The sequence below is a fragment of the Coffea arabica genome, chromosome 6c (genome assembly GCF_036785885.1).
Source record: "Coffea arabica cultivar ET-39 chromosome 6c, Coffea Arabica ET-39 HiFi, whole genome shotgun sequence".
In the NCBI taxonomy this organism is placed as follows: domain Eukaryota; kingdom Viridiplantae; phylum Streptophyta; class Magnoliopsida; order Gentianales; family Rubiaceae; genus Coffea; species Coffea arabica.
Window position 1 is genome coordinate 10,172,577 of NC_092320.1, and position 16,316 is coordinate 10,188,892.

At 37.0% G+C, this 16,316-nt stretch overlaps 2 protein-coding genes and 1 long non-coding RNA gene across 3 annotated transcripts; 2 read left to right on the forward strand and 1 right to left on the reverse strand.

Annotated features, from left to right (window-relative positions):
* The first annotated feature begins 823 nt into the window (after positions 1 to 823).
* On the forward strand, positions 824 to 2,720 carry LOC113691561 (uncharacterized). Its single transcript, XR_003448736.2, has 2 exons — positions 824 to 1,585; positions 2,436 to 2,720. It is a non-coding gene; the product is annotated as an uncharacterized lncRNA (long non-coding RNA).
* An 835-nt stretch (positions 2,721 to 3,555) lies between these two features.
* Positions 3,556 to 5,883, reverse strand: LOC113692229 (uncharacterized). Its single transcript, XM_027210603.2, has 2 exons — positions 5,545 to 5,883; positions 3,556 to 5,426 (listed from the first exon to the last, which is right to left on the reverse strand). Exons 1-2 carry the CDS (start codon positions 5,754 to 5,756, stop codon positions 3,752 to 3,754), a joined length of 1,887 nt encoding a protein of 628 aa, XP_027066404.1. The 5' UTR covers positions 5,757 to 5,883; the 3' UTR covers positions 3,556 to 3,751.
* A 4,154-nt stretch (positions 5,884 to 10,037) lies between these two features.
* On the forward strand, positions 10,038 to 12,956 carry LOC113693844 (tetraspanin-2). The gene is made up of 2 exons (XM_027212581.2): positions 10,038 to 10,760; positions 12,570 to 12,956. The coding sequence occupies exons 1-2, from the start codon at positions 10,263 to 10,265 to the stop codon at positions 12,879 to 12,881; spliced, it is 810 nt and encodes a 269-aa protein (XP_027068382.1). The 5' UTR covers positions 10,038 to 10,262; the 3' UTR covers positions 12,882 to 12,956.
* The last annotated feature ends 3,360 nt before the right edge of the window (positions 12,957 to 16,316 follow it).

Genomic DNA, 16,316 nt, shown 5'->3' on the forward strand with positions numbered 1-16,316 from the left:
AAGTATTTGAGAGATTCATCCAGTTGCCCACATTCCTCTGCCTTTACGAGGCCACTCAAAGCTGGGATTCACAATACTTGCCTTCAACCTCACAAACTGCCCCACAAAATACGGCTCTGCCATTTGGAGATCAGAAGGATGTCCTTTCCACAGAGTTTGTAGCCCTAAGAAACCAACAGCAACATTTCCATCACGTTGTATGAAATGTAGAATACGCACAGATGAGTGTTCTTCGTTTTCCTTAATCAAGCAGACCCAATCCCCAGTAGCAAATCCAAATGTAACCCTCTCAAGAGTTGAAACGTTCAACCTAAGAAGGTTTGGCAAACCAGGGATTCGCACAAGAACATATCCATCTTGATCAGTGTCCTTCTCCAAGCCAACTACAATTCCTTCTGTTACAGCCATTGTCTGAGTACTACAAGAATTAACTGCCTTCCGTGAATGCACTATGTCACCAACTTGAAGGTGATCTTTTGAGAGAGACCATGAGGCATAGCTCTTGCAAGTTGACTTGTCCAAGAGGATGCTCTGAGGACCGCTCCAGTCCCCTTCAATAGTGGCAACATTCAAAGATTTGCAAACATCCGTTCCTCTGTTTCTCTTAATTTTGCCTTCAACTTGACAGCTTTTGTCTTGGATCTTGCTGCTGTAGTTTCAAATTCCTCTTTTTACTTTTCTGTTGCATTGATCCGCCTTAGAAGGCCTGGTATCAATTCAATAGAATGACGGCATATCTCGTCGTTAATCCAATTCCAATACCCACAACCACCAACTTTTTCTGAGCAAACGGCATATCTTCTCCCTGGATTTATATCAGTATCAGTCCAAGAAGTAATCATTTTCGTGACTTTACCGCAAGGACAAATAAGAAGTACAATGTAGGGCTGCACACGACTCGAACCGCTCGCGAGCCACTCGCGAGCGCTCGAGTCAAAGCTCGACTCGAGTTCGGTCAAATTCGAGCTCGAGTCGAACTCGAGCGGCTCGTTTATGAATCGAGTCGAATTCGAGCCATATAAGCTTAGGCTCGTTAGCTCGTCGAGCGGCTCGACGAGCTTTGTGAAATTATAAAAATACCCCTATTAATATAACTAATTACTAAAAATACCCCTATTAATCTTCACACTTTCCTTCATCTCTCCCGCATCTCTAATTTAATCACTGCTCCCGCATCTCTCTTTCTTCTTTCCTTCACACTTTCTCAAACAAACCCTAGCCACCGCCGCCACGAGTGTACCACACTGACCACAGCCACCACCGTCACCGCCACCCTTCAGGCCTCAATAAAAAATCTAACTCTTCAGGGTTACGAATTCTGAGAAACCTTCTTCCTTTCGAAGCAATTCGACTTCCTCCTCGGCCCAGCTGTATTCGGATCCATCAACGACTTCCTCCCTTCAGACGGATCAGTTGTATTCGGCGCATCTTAACTAGGGCTGCAAGCCGTCCTTCTTCCTTTCAGACGGATCGGCGGCTAACGACTGCTAACGACTGGGATTTGGGATTTCATTTGGGTCGTGCGGCGTTCGGCTAATTCCTATGTTGCATCTGGGATTTCATTTGGGTCGCAGCTTCACTTGTGGTAATTCTGACTTCTAATCTAATTTTTTGGGTTAAATTTTCAAATTTCATTTTGATAACATTGGTTGAATTGACATTTATGGTATCCAGTCTTTTGCATGATTTCTTTGGCTTGGATAATATTTGCTTATTTGCTGTGCCAAAAAAAAAAAAAGAAAAAATGATATGGCCCTTTTTGTGAAGTAGAATATGTACTTATTTGTGTAAAAGAAACTTGCCGATAACACCTGTATGTTTAAGGTAACTTTGTTGGCCTACTTTACTAGGATTCTGTGGTAGTCAAAGGAGCATGGTTTTATAATGGAATGATTGGCATATGTTGTTATTGGGCGTGAGTTTGGCTTCTTGCATAGTACGGTTAAGGTTTGAACTTGTAAGAAATTCTTAAGGTTGATAATTTAACAAAGTGGCAGTTTGTTATCTTTTGCAAAAGAACAAATTTAATTGCTAGATCTTAGCTCAAGTGGCTATGACAAATGAGTTTGTCTATTTTTTTGATTTACTATGAGATGCTCTGTTTTCTTTTTCAGATTCCTAATGGTATAGTACAGTGATAATTTGTTGCGCTTGTTTCAGTTGAATCTCACTCTACTAGTTTGTAATATGCAAGTACAAAGAAAATTGATGCAGATGCAGATGTTCTTCCTTGCCATTTAGAGGCTTTTTATCAAGTTAAGCGAATTGCATCAGATTGGCTACTACTGATGTACTCCTTCTAATGTAAATTGAATATGCTACTACCTTGATTTAAATTGAATCAGATTGGCTCATGTGATTGTGCTCCTTTTGATGTACTTGCTTTTAAATATGTTTCTGTAGATTGGCTCACATAATACTTCAAACTTATCCAGGTTCAATATGTTTCTGTTGCTGATCAGAGGAAGAGAAGAAGTTCGTGACTTCAATGATTGTGCTTAGTTTGTACTTTGTAGTTCAATATGTTTTTGTAGCTTTTGGTTGTTATTTACTTATTTTCTGATATTGAACTTAGTGACCGAGAATGTTGAACTTGTATGAAGTGCTGGGCATTTAAATTCTAGACTTTTATGTGGCATGTATTTCTAAATTTATGATTGTATTTAGTGAAAAATTTGTAGGCCTTGTTTGATTATGATCATGTGAAAAATTATGGTCAATTGTAGCCATGAATGGTAAGTTATGATTATGCTCAAAATTCGGTTAGGAATAAGTTGATAAAATGATGTTTTTGTTAGATTTAATTTCAAAAATTCGAGCTTTTCGAGCTGCTAACAAGTCAAAAAATCGAGCTCACAATTCAACTGCTCGCGAGCCAGAAATCAAGCTTCAACTCGCGAGCCTTATCGAGTCGAGCTTGAGTTTAGTTTTTTTAAGTCGAGTCGAGCTCGAGGTCAATTCTTTAAGCTCGTCCAGCTCGAGCTCGAGCTCGAACTCGAGCCCACCTATTTTTAAGTTGAACTCGGCTCGATAAGTCCAAAATTCGACTCGACTCGACTCGTTTGCAACCCTAGCACAGGACTACGATATTGGCGCATTTTTTCTTCCCTTCACTTCACTTTACCTTCTTCCCTTTTTCTTGTTTCTTTGCCGACTTCTCTCTCTTCCCTCTGCAATTTGTTTGTTCAATAAGTTAACGGTTAGATTAGGTTAGGAAATAAAAAGAAGGAGAAGGTGTTCCCTTTTTGTTTATAATATGCGGACAAAAATGCCCTCCCACTCAGATTACTGCTATTCGTGTGAATTGGCTTTCCAGTTGCAAAAAGGTCAAAAAGGTTGCAAAACCAAATAAACTTGTCAAAAGGATCATGGGTGCACAATTTTACAAGTTTGAAGGCTAAAAGTTGCCCAAAAATAGTTAAGGGGCTTAATTTTACTTAAACTAAAAGTTCAAGGGTCAAATGGATAATTTGCCCTTCTTTTTTTTACTTATAAAAGATCTCTTTGATTTGTTTAAGTTTTGGTACAATCTAAATCACCAAGACAACAGTCGTCTACAGAATAAAAACAATTTTTACTTTTTTTAAAAAGTAAGACTGGTGAGAGTACAAACATAACATCACCAACCATTATCTTCAAATATCTGATGACGATCCTCATCTCATATGCTCCAAAAAAAGGATTAACTCCAGCCCAGAATCCTACCTGTGTCAAAATATCTGGCAACAGAACGGTAATATTCCATGTGCAGTTACAAGCTAGCCAATTTAGATATCAAAGATTTGGTAACTAGAGTATCAGTATGCTCCACAGCTTCCATCAGCGATCGCTTATGAGGCCTTAAGAGAGGAGTAAATTTGTTGACAAAGCTTAACAAAAAGTTGCCTAACTTCAAAGATCTTGGAAATCGCTTTGTCGACTTGTATACCTCTTGAACGAGTTGCTCAACAGCATCTTGGGTCAAATGAACATTGTGATTTAAAACATTTTGCATAAAGTAAAATAACGACTCTGTCCATACCAGTTCACCGGCTATCAGGCATCTGTGGCAGGGAAGGCATATGAAATTCTTGGCATCTTCACATAGAAGTTTTTGGAAGAAGGCAGCTGCATGGGCTGGATGCAAGCACTCTCTAACTATCCTTGTAAGAACATCACACATGGGATTATTTATTCCATCAACTTTTAGAATCAATGGAAACAGCAATGCATACTCAGCAGCCCTTCCATGGATCTTGCAGTATTCTATGGTGGCACTGACCAGCACACGAGAAGCAGGCTCTGTAAGAGATAACATTTTGGGAAGAATGATAGAGCAAAGAACATGACTTGGCCAACCCAGTTCATCTTCACCTCCATCTAAAAGCTGTGAAATCATAATTGAAGCAGTCTCATCATCGGCCTTCCAAGGTTCAATCAACTCCAAAATAGCCAAAGAATCCACTCTACTTTCCACACAAAGCCAGCGAATCTCATTAGTCACTTCCACGGTCTTGGAAGTAGTCTCAAACTTGAGGATCTGATTTTTCAGGAAATCAGCCCTCGTTTCAACTTCAGGGTTCATACCAACGTCTTCCTGACTACCAACCACATCTTCTCGCATTACGTCATCCCCATACTCTTGTTTCTCCTTTTCAGCATCGTTTTCCGAATCTTCATCATCTTCACAATTACCAAATGGCTTTCTCAAATTGACCTCATCAGGTAATATCGGAAGCCAAGGAAGTAGTACAGAATTACGATTCTTTGCAGCATCTTTAAGCCAATCTGGCATTGCCCTAAACTCATCCTCGGCCTTCCAAGGTTCAATCAACTCCAAAATAGCCAAAGAATCCACTCTACTTTCCACACAAAGCCAGCGAATCTCATTAGTCACTTCCACGGTCTTGGAAGTAGTCTCAAACTTGAGGATCTGATTTTTCAGGAAATCAGCCCTCGTTTCAACTTCAGGGTTCATACCAACGTCTTCCTGACTACCAACCACATCTTCTCGCATTACGTCATCCCCATACTCTTGTTTCTCCTTTTCAGCATCGTTTTCCGAATCTTCATCATCTTCACAATTACCAAATGGCTTTCTCAAATTGACCTCATCAGGTAATATCGGAAGCCAAGGAAGTAGTACAGAATTACGATTCTTTGCAGCATCTTTAAGCCAATCTGGCATTGCCCTAAACTCATCCTCGGCATTGTCTTCTTCAGAATCCAGGTTTAAGTTAGAAATCCATTCGAAACCTGAGCCAGACAACAAATCAAGCAATTGGTGCGCACCTTTCTTCACCCAAAAATCCAGCTCCTGATCCTCACCCAATATGCTTCTAGCAAATTTAATCAAATCTCTCTTGCAGAATCTCTTGCGGTCATAAACAAGAAATGACAAAATTCGAGCCTGGACAAAACTAGGCAGCGTCTGTAGAAACATAAATCTGCTCATCAACAATCCAAAAAAGAAAAACAAAAAAAAATAATTCATGTCCCGATGTAAAACCTTTAAAAAGCACGAGGGCCAGTATATAAAGATAATTAAACTAAAAATTACTGCACCTTTTGGTATGAGGTGGTGGAGATTGTAGAGAGGGGGAAGAGTTAAGAACGATGACGTCGGAAGGATTTGTGAGCAATTGAAGGAAAGAAGACGTGGAAATTGGGGGAGCAGTTGATGAAGGGTCAAAAGAGCGTTGCAGCCATAGAGACGCTTCCGTTTCAGGACACGGGGAGTTCAAGAAAATGTCGAATGCTGGAAGCCACCGCTCCATTCTTGGCTTTGTCTCGCTTCGGAGAGGGAAACAGGCAGAAAGAGTGGGCAAGAGCTGCAGCTCCAGAAGAAAGCGCGGGAAGAACTTTGCAGCCCAGAAGTCCTGGTTTCAAAAGTCCCCTTTTGTTTTGGGCTTGTCCCAATTTGGACCTATCTTTCTTTTCTTTTTTCAAATTGGGTCGCGTTCAGTTTATAGTTTATACTTTATACCGTTACCAATTTGAAACATCAAATTGTGTTTGTTTAGGTAGTGGCTTACTTGCAAATTTTTGTTTGTTTGTATCGTCATCGTAAGCGTATTTTTTAACTATCTTTTTATTTTAGATATGTTACATCAAAAAAGTATTATAACTTTTTTTTAAAAAAATTATCTCAAATAATCTATTTTCCAAACACATTTATATAGTAAGAAAATTGATTTGAAAGTTAAAATTTTCTTTTTCGTGGAAGAGAAAAAGATAAAGATGTTTCTTTTGTGTAATAAGGGTGAGATTTCTCGATAGCTCAACTTCTGTTTATCTCACCGTCTGCGCCCGTGATAAACGTAATTAAGCATATGAATTACAAAAAATACACATTCATATTCTAATTTCTGGGAAGAGTCATTTCGTCTATAATTACTTCATAGTTATACCAACTTGCAAAATGCAATAAAATTAGAACCATGCAGACGAGATCAGTACAAGCTACAGTTTGTCCTCCTAAGTCCGAGAATAAGGGAACCCTCAAATGTTCTGAACTTCCGACCAATTGGCTAATGTTGGTATAATAGATCATGGACTCTTTATGAGAAATCCAAATTCAAAGCCCGAATTGTAACAAAGACAAAAAGAATGAACTAAAGCCGTCCAAATTGTTACATCATAGTATTTCTTTTTGAGAAAGTTCACTTTATATTCTTCATTTGCATCTAAAATACCTTAGTTAACCTTTCCTATGGGATTCACTTATTAGTCTTCACTTCATAAACTTTATTACTATATGATATGACAATTGCTATATTACTTATCTGTCTTCAACTAACAAAATTCAAAACAAAAAAGAAAATAATTTCCAACTGCTGACTCGTAGTACCTCTTCAAAGTAGCACTGTCAAAAATTGTCGCATGGATATAGGAATAGGAAGTAGCACTCCTTGGGCTATAAGTGAAGGTTTAAACCTCACATGCAGCAAAAAAAAAAAAAAAAAAAAAGTTAAGAATAGTGTCGTAGTATTTTCTTGATCTAGTTGAGTCTGTATACCCATTAGTCCCTGACACGAGTCTGCAGCAAAAAAAAAAAAAAAAGTTAAGAATAGTGTCGTAATATTTTCTTGATCTAGTTGAGTCTGTATACCCATTAGTCCCTAACACGAGTCTCCTCAGACTCCCTCTTCCCTTAGATTAGAATAGAGTAAGTTATACAATATATTGTTGCTGGAAAAAAATATATATATATAGGAATAGGGATACATGTATGACTTCGAAGTAAAGAGGACGGATCAAACCGAATAATTCCCAATTGCCACCCAGCTAGGCAGATAAGAATAATCCGCAGGTAACCCAGAAAGCAACGTCTCTCATATTTGTCGGGGAAAGAATATTCTGGCACTCCTACTTTTCTATTGCTTTTGTTCCATATAAGAATAATGATTTGCTCTTTTTCTACTAAGTTAGTACAAGACGAGGAATCCTAATGCCGAAAAGTCTTTGGGCTTTGGTTAAGAGAGGAATCCTAATGCATTTGTAAAGCTCAAAACGAGGCTTTGCTCAAAGTTATACGGCTTATTTTGACATCAACAAATGTTTCCGTAAAAAAAAAAAAAAGAAAAAAAAAATCATCCCTCTTTCATTGCTTTACGCGGACTGGACTGGAGTGCCGGCATTCACAATGGGAAACAACGTGGCAAAGGTATATTGGGACATGTGACATGATGTCGTAATGCGAGTTCTTTGCCATCTTCGAGGTTTCGGGAAAGGCCAACTCTTTCTTTTCTTTTCTTTTCTTTTTTTCCCCATGACGGTGGCAGTAAAATCGGGAAAGGCCAACTCTCTCTTTCTTTTTTTTATGTACTAGTACAGTAAACTAATGGGAAAGTAGCTGCGCGTGTGGTGGCGCGTCATGGAGACGCTGTAGGTGCTCGCCGGTGGGAAGTTTGCACTTTGCCGTATCTTTGCGGCTGTTTAAAGCGAATTGAATGCTCCCAGTCCAAAATGGGGCAGGCACGAGCACGACCTCTCCTCCCGCGTGTACAGTGTACGGCCACCAAAGTCTTGACTTTCACGCGCACATGCGATCTAGTACTGTGTAATACTCCGTAATTTGTTATCTTAGGACTTTCTGGCGAAAATTTGCAGCTGATTTTGACGTCTAGATTGCAAGTTTTTGCCTGAAAATTCATATTTTTTAATTATCATTTTACTTTATATGCATCACATGTATCTTTATAAAATTTCAAAAAATTTACAATTCAAATGGGGCCTCAAGCAACTAGGTCTTTTTTCATTAAAATTTACAATCATCTTTCGCATTTGGCCAAAAGAAATAGGGATAATTTCAGAAGCCTCCCTTGAGGTTTTATGAAATATCACCTAGCTCTCCTAAACTTTTTAAAATCTCACTTAGCGCCCTTGAAAATGATAGTAGGGACATATACTAATATCAAAGGTGATAAATTGCCAATAATACCCTCATATATAAATTTTCTAAATTTATTTTTTTCCCTAAATTTCCTATTTTTCTTTAACAATGTCTATACAAACATACATACATACATACATATATATATATATGTTTGTATAATTGAATTGTAAATATCAATGAAATATAGGGTTTAATCAATGAAATATTCAACGCATTTGGAGAAGAATAGTTGCAAGTTTTTTTTTATTTTTTCCCTTTTTTGGTGTTTCACAACTTTATTTATTCCTATTCATGTAGAGCGCAAAGAGAAATAAAGTAATTGAAACTCCGGACAACAGTTTTTCAAATTATGACTTTTTTCTATAATAAAATTTTCATATTTCACACCCATAAAAAAAAAGTCTATCTATTTTGAGTAAATTTTTGTATGATATTGAAGTTGTATTTCATCTATTACTAAGTTTTTTTTTTGCTCAAATATATGATTTTACGTGCTAATTACCTTCAACACTATGAAGGGTTCCATTTATAAAAATGGTTTAAAAAATAATATTTGTTTTTACTATCTCTTCCTACTGTAGAAGTGACTATTGACTGTAATATAACGTCTTACCAATTTTCATCCCCTCTCTTTTGAGATGGTTTTGATTTAGTACTTTTTTTTCTTGGTTTGTAAAATGTCTATTTTTTTTTTATAGTTTAAGGGTATTAAAGGCACTAAAATAACCTCTCTCCTCAAATATGAATTTTTTAATATTACTTTTGGTTAGAAGGGCTTCCAATGTTACCAAAATGTCAATTCAAGGGGTGTTAAGTGAAATTTTGAAAACCTCAAGGGAGCTAGGTGATATTTCATAAAACCTCAGGGGAGGTTTATGAAATTATCCCAAAGAAATATGTACGCACTTTGTGTTATTTATGAATTAGTCCCCTCATCCTGGAACCTATTCAAGGATAGAATTATGCATTGAAAAACTAGTATTGTAAATGTTTTTACCTTATCATTTTCCATCGGAGCACTGAATCTTTTAAGTCTTCACAACGTTTAAACTGAAGTTTAGTAACTACTCATCAAAGGTAATAGCTTTCCTATGAGTTTCTTAGGATGGAGTTTAAGATTTTGGATATCTCTCTAACGAGTGAATATCCAAAAAGGTCACTAAACTATTAAGTATGACATGAATTAATCACCCAAAAATTTTTTTTTACCACAAAGGCCACTAAACTGACAAAAAAGGGGCCAGCAAAATCATTTTACCAAAAAAAAATCCTATTGGTAAAGGCCATTTTGCCAAAAAGATGGTTGAATTTTAATGGTTTATCAATTGTTTTACTACTACAATTTGACAAAATGAAGAATCTCTTTTGTCAATTTAGTAACCTTTGTAGCAATAAGAAAAGATTAATGACTGAGCCGTGTCATATTTAATAATTTAATGACCCTTTTGGCCATTCCCACTTCTTTAATATATCACTCTCCTATTTCAAATCTTGGTTTTCTTTGTTCACCATCTGTCCATCGCTCAAGTTTTTGATCTTGCAAAGACTAGACGCCCATTTATCTTCCCGGCATATGTGACAGCAAAACGACACACCTGTGCCGCCTATATGTACACCATACCGCCCAAACAAGATTTACTACAAGTAGTTTCCAGTTTTCACACCAAGAAAGCGAAGTAGCTGCGAAACTTCAAAACAACAACTCAGACCCATCACTTCATCCCCCCACTCGCTTCACTAATTCACTTCCCTTCCTCAGCACCTCATATTCCCAGATTAAATTCCCAGCTTCTAACAACTTTCCACACAGTAAACTATAAGCTTCTTCAAAACCCACCAACTCAAATCTCCTCAGCTGCTCGCTAGCTCATCCCCAGCCATAATCATGGCAGTAAGCAACAATATTACAGCCTTCCTCAACTTCCTCGCACTCATGTGCTCTATTCCCATCATAGCCTCCGGAATATGGCTGGCTTCTAAACCGGACAACGAGTGCATCCACTGGCTCCGCTGGCCGGTTGTCTTCTTGGGAATAGCTGTTCTCTTGGTTTCTTTAACCGGCTTCGTGGGTGCCTACTGGAAAAAAGAAGGCCTCCTCGGGCTTTACCTCGTATGCATGGCCATCCTCATAGTACTCCTCCTGGTCTTCCTCATATTAGCTTTTGTTGTCGCCCGTCCCAGCGGCGCCTATGATGTGCCCGGAAAGGGATATCAGGAGTACAGGCTTGAGGGCTTCTCTTCTTGGCTCAGGAATCATATTACTAGCTCTGATAACTGGGGGAATATAAGGGCGTGTTTGGCTGATTCCGGGATCTGTCTTAAGCTTAACGAGGAGTATCCGACTTCTGACCTGTTCTTTAATGCCCACCTCTCTCCTATCGAGGTAATTTCTCTTCTTATTAATTTCTTCAGCCAAGACAATCTTAATTTGGTTCTGTTTTCCTCACCAGAAACAGCAATTTCCACCCTCATACATTGCCTTGTTTGGTAATTAGGATGGCAGAGGTATTATCAGTCAGATTTCGAGATCTATTTTGCTTTCACCGCACAAATTATCTGAAACGTCCTTGTGAACCATACAACTCGATTATCCCTTGTAAACCATAGGTTTTTAGGCGACTTCTTTTTTTTTTTTTCTTTTCCCGCAATCTCCTGTCTTTTAATCTCGCCTGTTATGAATTGCAAAATATCACAATCATCAATTAATTTCAAAATGAATTGGAATATTAGGCTTTTCAACGAGCATCACGAAAAGTCAAAAGGAGCATGGTACTTAATGTTTTATGGTTAATGAACTTTACATTATTGGAGTAATAGTAGTGATAATGTGACATGGTTTGTCCGACTGTGCAGTGGACAGTAGAACATGGGGGAAGCTTTGCTCCTCGAGGGACCTGTAAAAATTTTATATATAGCACTACTCTACTCTACTAGGATTATTCCAATTGCACTCAACTATTGGACCTACCATGGAAATTTGTTGCCAAGTTACATTCAACTAGATAATTATTCCATGACATAATCAAAATGGTACTATTTGGTGTATCTAAACTTTTAGAAATGTCAAAATCTGCGATCATGATCATGCTTGAAATATGACCGCCTCCCCCTAGAAAAGAAAAAAAAATTTGTCTATATGTAGTCTTTTGATTGATCCAAGTTGTTGATTTGATGATGAATTCAGAAGACTAAGTTTGACATAATCAAGAGTTGGTGACTCCCCTCCTTGTAATAGCATCATCATTTTCCTAGGAAATTGTATGTTTTCATGGCCACCCTAGGAACCATGATATTGAAAAAGAAAAGTTTGCAACATATATTATACGTGTTTCCACTTTGCCAGGAATCATTACACAATCAATCTGGATATTTGAGATCAAATATGTGTCTCCGTTAGTAAAGGGTTGCCATCAAAACCACTGAGTTTAGTTTAGCGGCCATCTGGAGGGATTTAAATCCCTTCTTGAATTGTAGGTAGCAAAAAAAGAAAAAATTTAGCGATGATGTTATAGTACTTTTTTGGTCTAGTTAGATCTGCATATCTATTAATTTCTACACACAAACCTATGTAAGTTTTCACTTTTCTATAAATTAGGATAGAATATGTTATACAATTGTTATCATTGTTAGGAAACAAAAAAAAAAAAAAAAGAAGAGTAAAGGGTTGCCATCATCTATCTAACAATAATGTATTATTGTGTTGTAACAACCATGTAGTAGGCAAATAGTAGTAGTACTCCCTCCGTCCCATTTTATTAGTCCTGTTTCTTTTTTCACACAGTTTAAGAAAAAGTAGTTAACTTTGTTGAAAAAGTAAATTTAGATTGCTATTTTCCTAAAATACCCTCACATTAAATAGAGTACAACTTTATGGGAATTTGAATTGATAGTAAAAAAAGAATCAACTCTCATTAAATGGGGTAGGTTTATAGCAACAACAACTTGTATTGAATAAGGGTATTTTAGGAAAATGAAAATACAACTACATTTTTCAATTGGAAAGTGGACTGCAATTTGGAACAGACAAAAAAGGAAAACAGGACTATCAAAGTGGGACGGAGGGAGTACTATTTATTATAATTTGGAGGACCTTTGGAGTCTTGTCGGATGTGTTTGTTACAGAGTCTTATTGATGGGACAGACTAATAATCACTTCATTTAATGTCTTGAATTCATAATACTTACGATGCAGTCCGGGTGCTGCAAGCCTCCAACTGTTTGTGGATACCAATATGTGAACCCAGTTATGTGGACTAACCCGGCAAACCCAGTGGCAGATGCTGATTGCTCCATCTGGAATAATGACCCTAGCCAGCTTTGCTATTACTGCGATTCTTGCAAAGCTGGATTACTGGGGAACCTGAGAAGGGAATGGAGGAGTGTCAATATTATCCTCATAATCACTGTTGTAGTTTTGATATGGGTATATATCATAGCCTGCAGTGCTTATAGGAATGCTCAAACCGAAGGACTGTTCAGCCGATACAAACAGGGTTGGGTATAGACTGTAGAGATTCAATCAATGTACTATCAAATTGACTATATATATATTGTGTGCGCTCTCCACCTTTTGGGGCTAGTGGATATGGTCTGTGTAACTTTTTTTTTTTTTTGGTTATTTTCCCTCCCTCTGTAATTGCATGGTCTTTCCTTACGAGTTGAGGTGTACAACTGTACATATTCCTTTGTACTATTAGATCGAGTTCTAGTGGACTACAGGTAAAGAGTCTAAAGCCGAGTCGCGCGCATTGAAATTTTTTATTGCTTTTGCTGTTCCACACTCTGGCAAATTTTGAAGAAAAGAGAACGGGAATCGAATTCAAGGAACAGCCCTTTACGGTAACTCTTTTTTTATTATCAGATTCTTCTCACTCCGCATGTTATTTTGGGGCAACTTGCACCATTGTTCCCTTAACTTTGATAGATTTACGTACGTTATTCTTGTTTTCCTGCGACCAAAAGTCAATTATTCTTTGTTTCTTAGTCAATTTCTTTTGTTTGTTTTCCCGTTGAACTTTTACATTCCCGTATCCTGGATTCGGCGAATTAGTTTCCGTCCCATAATAACGAGGCAATTTTATATTTACAAGTCTACCTGTTATCATCATGCGGTACATGATTATATAACCCTACAGCAAAGAGACACTCCATGCAGCTGTAACGCCCAAAAGATTGGTACAGTTTTGTAGCAGGGATGCAATTGAATTGAGTCGAGCGCAAATACAACTATACTCGAGCTTGACTCGATGGTAGAGTTCGAGATCGAACACGAGCGAGCAGCGGAAATGGAGTTCGAATTCGAACTCGAAGAATAGTTCGAAAACTCGAGATCCACTCAATTATGCTCGATTCGATTACATGCCTCATATTGTGCATCCTATTATTTAACTTGTACGGCGATATGTGGAAAGACTCGAAAAATTAAACGATAGTGAATGCCAGCTAAATTCGTTTGTTAGAGTCTAGACCAGTGTTTTAAACAACAAAAAAAAAATGGATGAGGAAACCCAATTGTCTCAGGAAAATGTTGTAAAGAATAAAAGCACTATACTTCTTCTTCTTAATCCGTCAAGCAGAATTTGAACTCCCAACTTGATGCATGGAGAGGGTGCTCAGCTCTCCCTGGGCACCCATTATGTTTTTGTGAATGTAATTGCTATAAAATTGCAATGACGGGGGAAGAAGAGTGACCTTACATTGCGTATTGCTTTCATTTAACCTGTTCGACATGAATTTACGCTAAGTTGCTATAAAATAGCAATGATGGGAAAAAAAAAAAAAGGAAATAAGAAAGCATGTTTGACAGTTTCGTGTGTGACATTTGACTGCTGCTGATTGGAATTGAAGTGAATGCACGAAAATGCGCGTTTTGTGTTGGAGAAGTGAACGGAGGCACAATGTACGTGTTAACTTAATAAGAGATTCGTACACACACACGCCGACCACACCGACGTGGTCGCGAAAAATTACTGAGTTTGTTTGGACAAGTCAAATTTGGTTTGCTTAATTTGTTTTCACAAATCCCAATCACCTTTTTATCTTCCCAATCACCTTTTTATCTCACATACATCACATCACAAAAAGTGCTACGGTAAATATCTCAAATAAATCATCCAAATAAACTCTTATCCAAACAAACTCACTAACTCGTTTACATGACATCTTTTAATTGGGATAATTGCAGAAACCTCACCCCTGAGGTTTCTGACACTTGCACTGATCTCCCCTCTAGGTTTAGAAATGGCATTCAGTACCCATGAATAGGAACAATTAATTGCAGAAACCTCCCTTGAGGCTTGATGTCCCATTAAAAAATTATTTGTAGAAGTGAGATAATAAATTTCTTCCAATTTTGCCCTAATCTTGCTTGACAATTAGTATTAACAACGGAGGGGCATAGGCATTAAGAATCAAGCAAGTTCAGGGGGTATAAATCAACATATTTTTCATTCCAATATCTAGCTTGGTTTGATGAGTGTTTCGGAATTAAATGCAATTAAATTTCAAAATTACCCTTGATATAACAATTCTTATAAAACAAAAGAATTACACATACGACAAATTAACATCTCCATAATTGTAACTACAATAGTTATTAACTTTTTTGATAAAATATAAGAAAATCATAAACCATAACAAAAATTAATACTAGAAAATAAATATAGTAGTTGTATTAATAAGGAGTAAATTCCAAAAAAAAAAAAGAGTTTTTAAACTAACTTTCTAAAGGGTGGCGATTTTTTAGTCTCTTCCTAAAGGGTGAAAAACGCATCGAAGGAATGCGTTCTTCCAAATAAAAATGCAACTTTCAAATACGTTATTTTAATTTTCATAAATTTGTTTAAATATGAAAAATTGATTAAATAACACATAACATACCAACTCTTTATGGGAAACTGACAGGTTTTATATTTAATGCGCTATTTAACCAATTTCGTTGGCCTATGGAGCTAATTAACCAATTAGCGCATTAACTAATAAGTTAATTAGATAAACAGAAATTAGTTAATTAGTTAATTAATTAATTAGATAATTAGTTAGATAATTAGTTAAGCAGTTAATTAGTTAATTAGTTTAACATGCAAATAGTTTATTTGTTTCGGACAGACAACAGCTTTAGTTAATTAGTTAATTAGATAAACATAAATTAGTTAATTAGTTAATTAATTAGATAATTAGTTAATAGTTAATTAGATAATTAGTTAATTAATTTAACTATGTTGAAATAGTTTGATTAGTTAATTAATTAATTAAATAAATAGAAATTAATTAATTAGTTAATTAGTTAATAGTTAATTAGTTAAGTAATTTAACTATGCAGAAATAGTTTGATTAGTTTAATTTGTTAAACAAATTAAACGTTGGTTTTGATGAAAGTACTCAAACCTTTCATCTGGTAAAGTCAAATACAATTGGAGATACTCTAGTAAATTCACACACTTTTACCTTTTAAATTGGCTCCAACTTGTTTTAGGGGAGGTTAATGCTATTTCAAAATTAATAGGGGAGGTCAGTGTAAATGTTAGAAATTTCAGGGGAGGTTTCTGCAATTTTCCGCTTTTAATTTGTCGCCAGCCGAACACTGACCAATGCGTTCAAAGCTGTTGGCAACATTGGGAATTCCCCACCAATCCCATCCTTCCCCAGCAACATTAAGCCTAAGAGTACAGTATTCTTACCAAGTCATCCCCCCACTTCCCCGGGGGAAAAAACCCCAACACCAGAAACCCTTCCCCCAGCCAGCCAGTGTTGTTCAAATGCACACAATATACACTTCTCTCTCTCTCTCTCTCACACACACACACGTATAAACAGCAGAGAGGTGAGAAGATTTAAAAAGCGGAGAGGAGGATTCGAATCTAGGTTCTTCAATTTATGGAATTTTAATCTTAACTACGAGATGATGGTCGCCTGGGCATGTTAGTTTCAATTTAAGGAA

Excerpts from the sequence above, each read along its gene's own strand:
- LOC113692229 (XM_027210603.2), bottom strand. The coding sequence starts at position 5,756 with ATGGAGCGGTGGCTTCCAGCATTCGACATTTTCTTGAACTCCCCGTGT. Across the intron at positions 5,427-5,544 it reads CCACCACCTCATACCAAAAG|ATTTATGTTTCTACAGACGC; the intron begins GTGCAGTAATTT and ends GTTGATGAGCAG.
- LOC113693844 (XM_027212581.2), top strand. The coding sequence starts at position 10,263 with ATGGCAGTAAGCAACAATATTACAGCCTTCCTCAACTTCCTCGCACTC. Across the intron at positions 10,761-12,569 it reads CCCACCTCTCTCCTATCGAG|TCCGGGTGCTGCAAGCCTCC; the intron begins GTAATTTCTCTT and ends CTTACGATGCAG.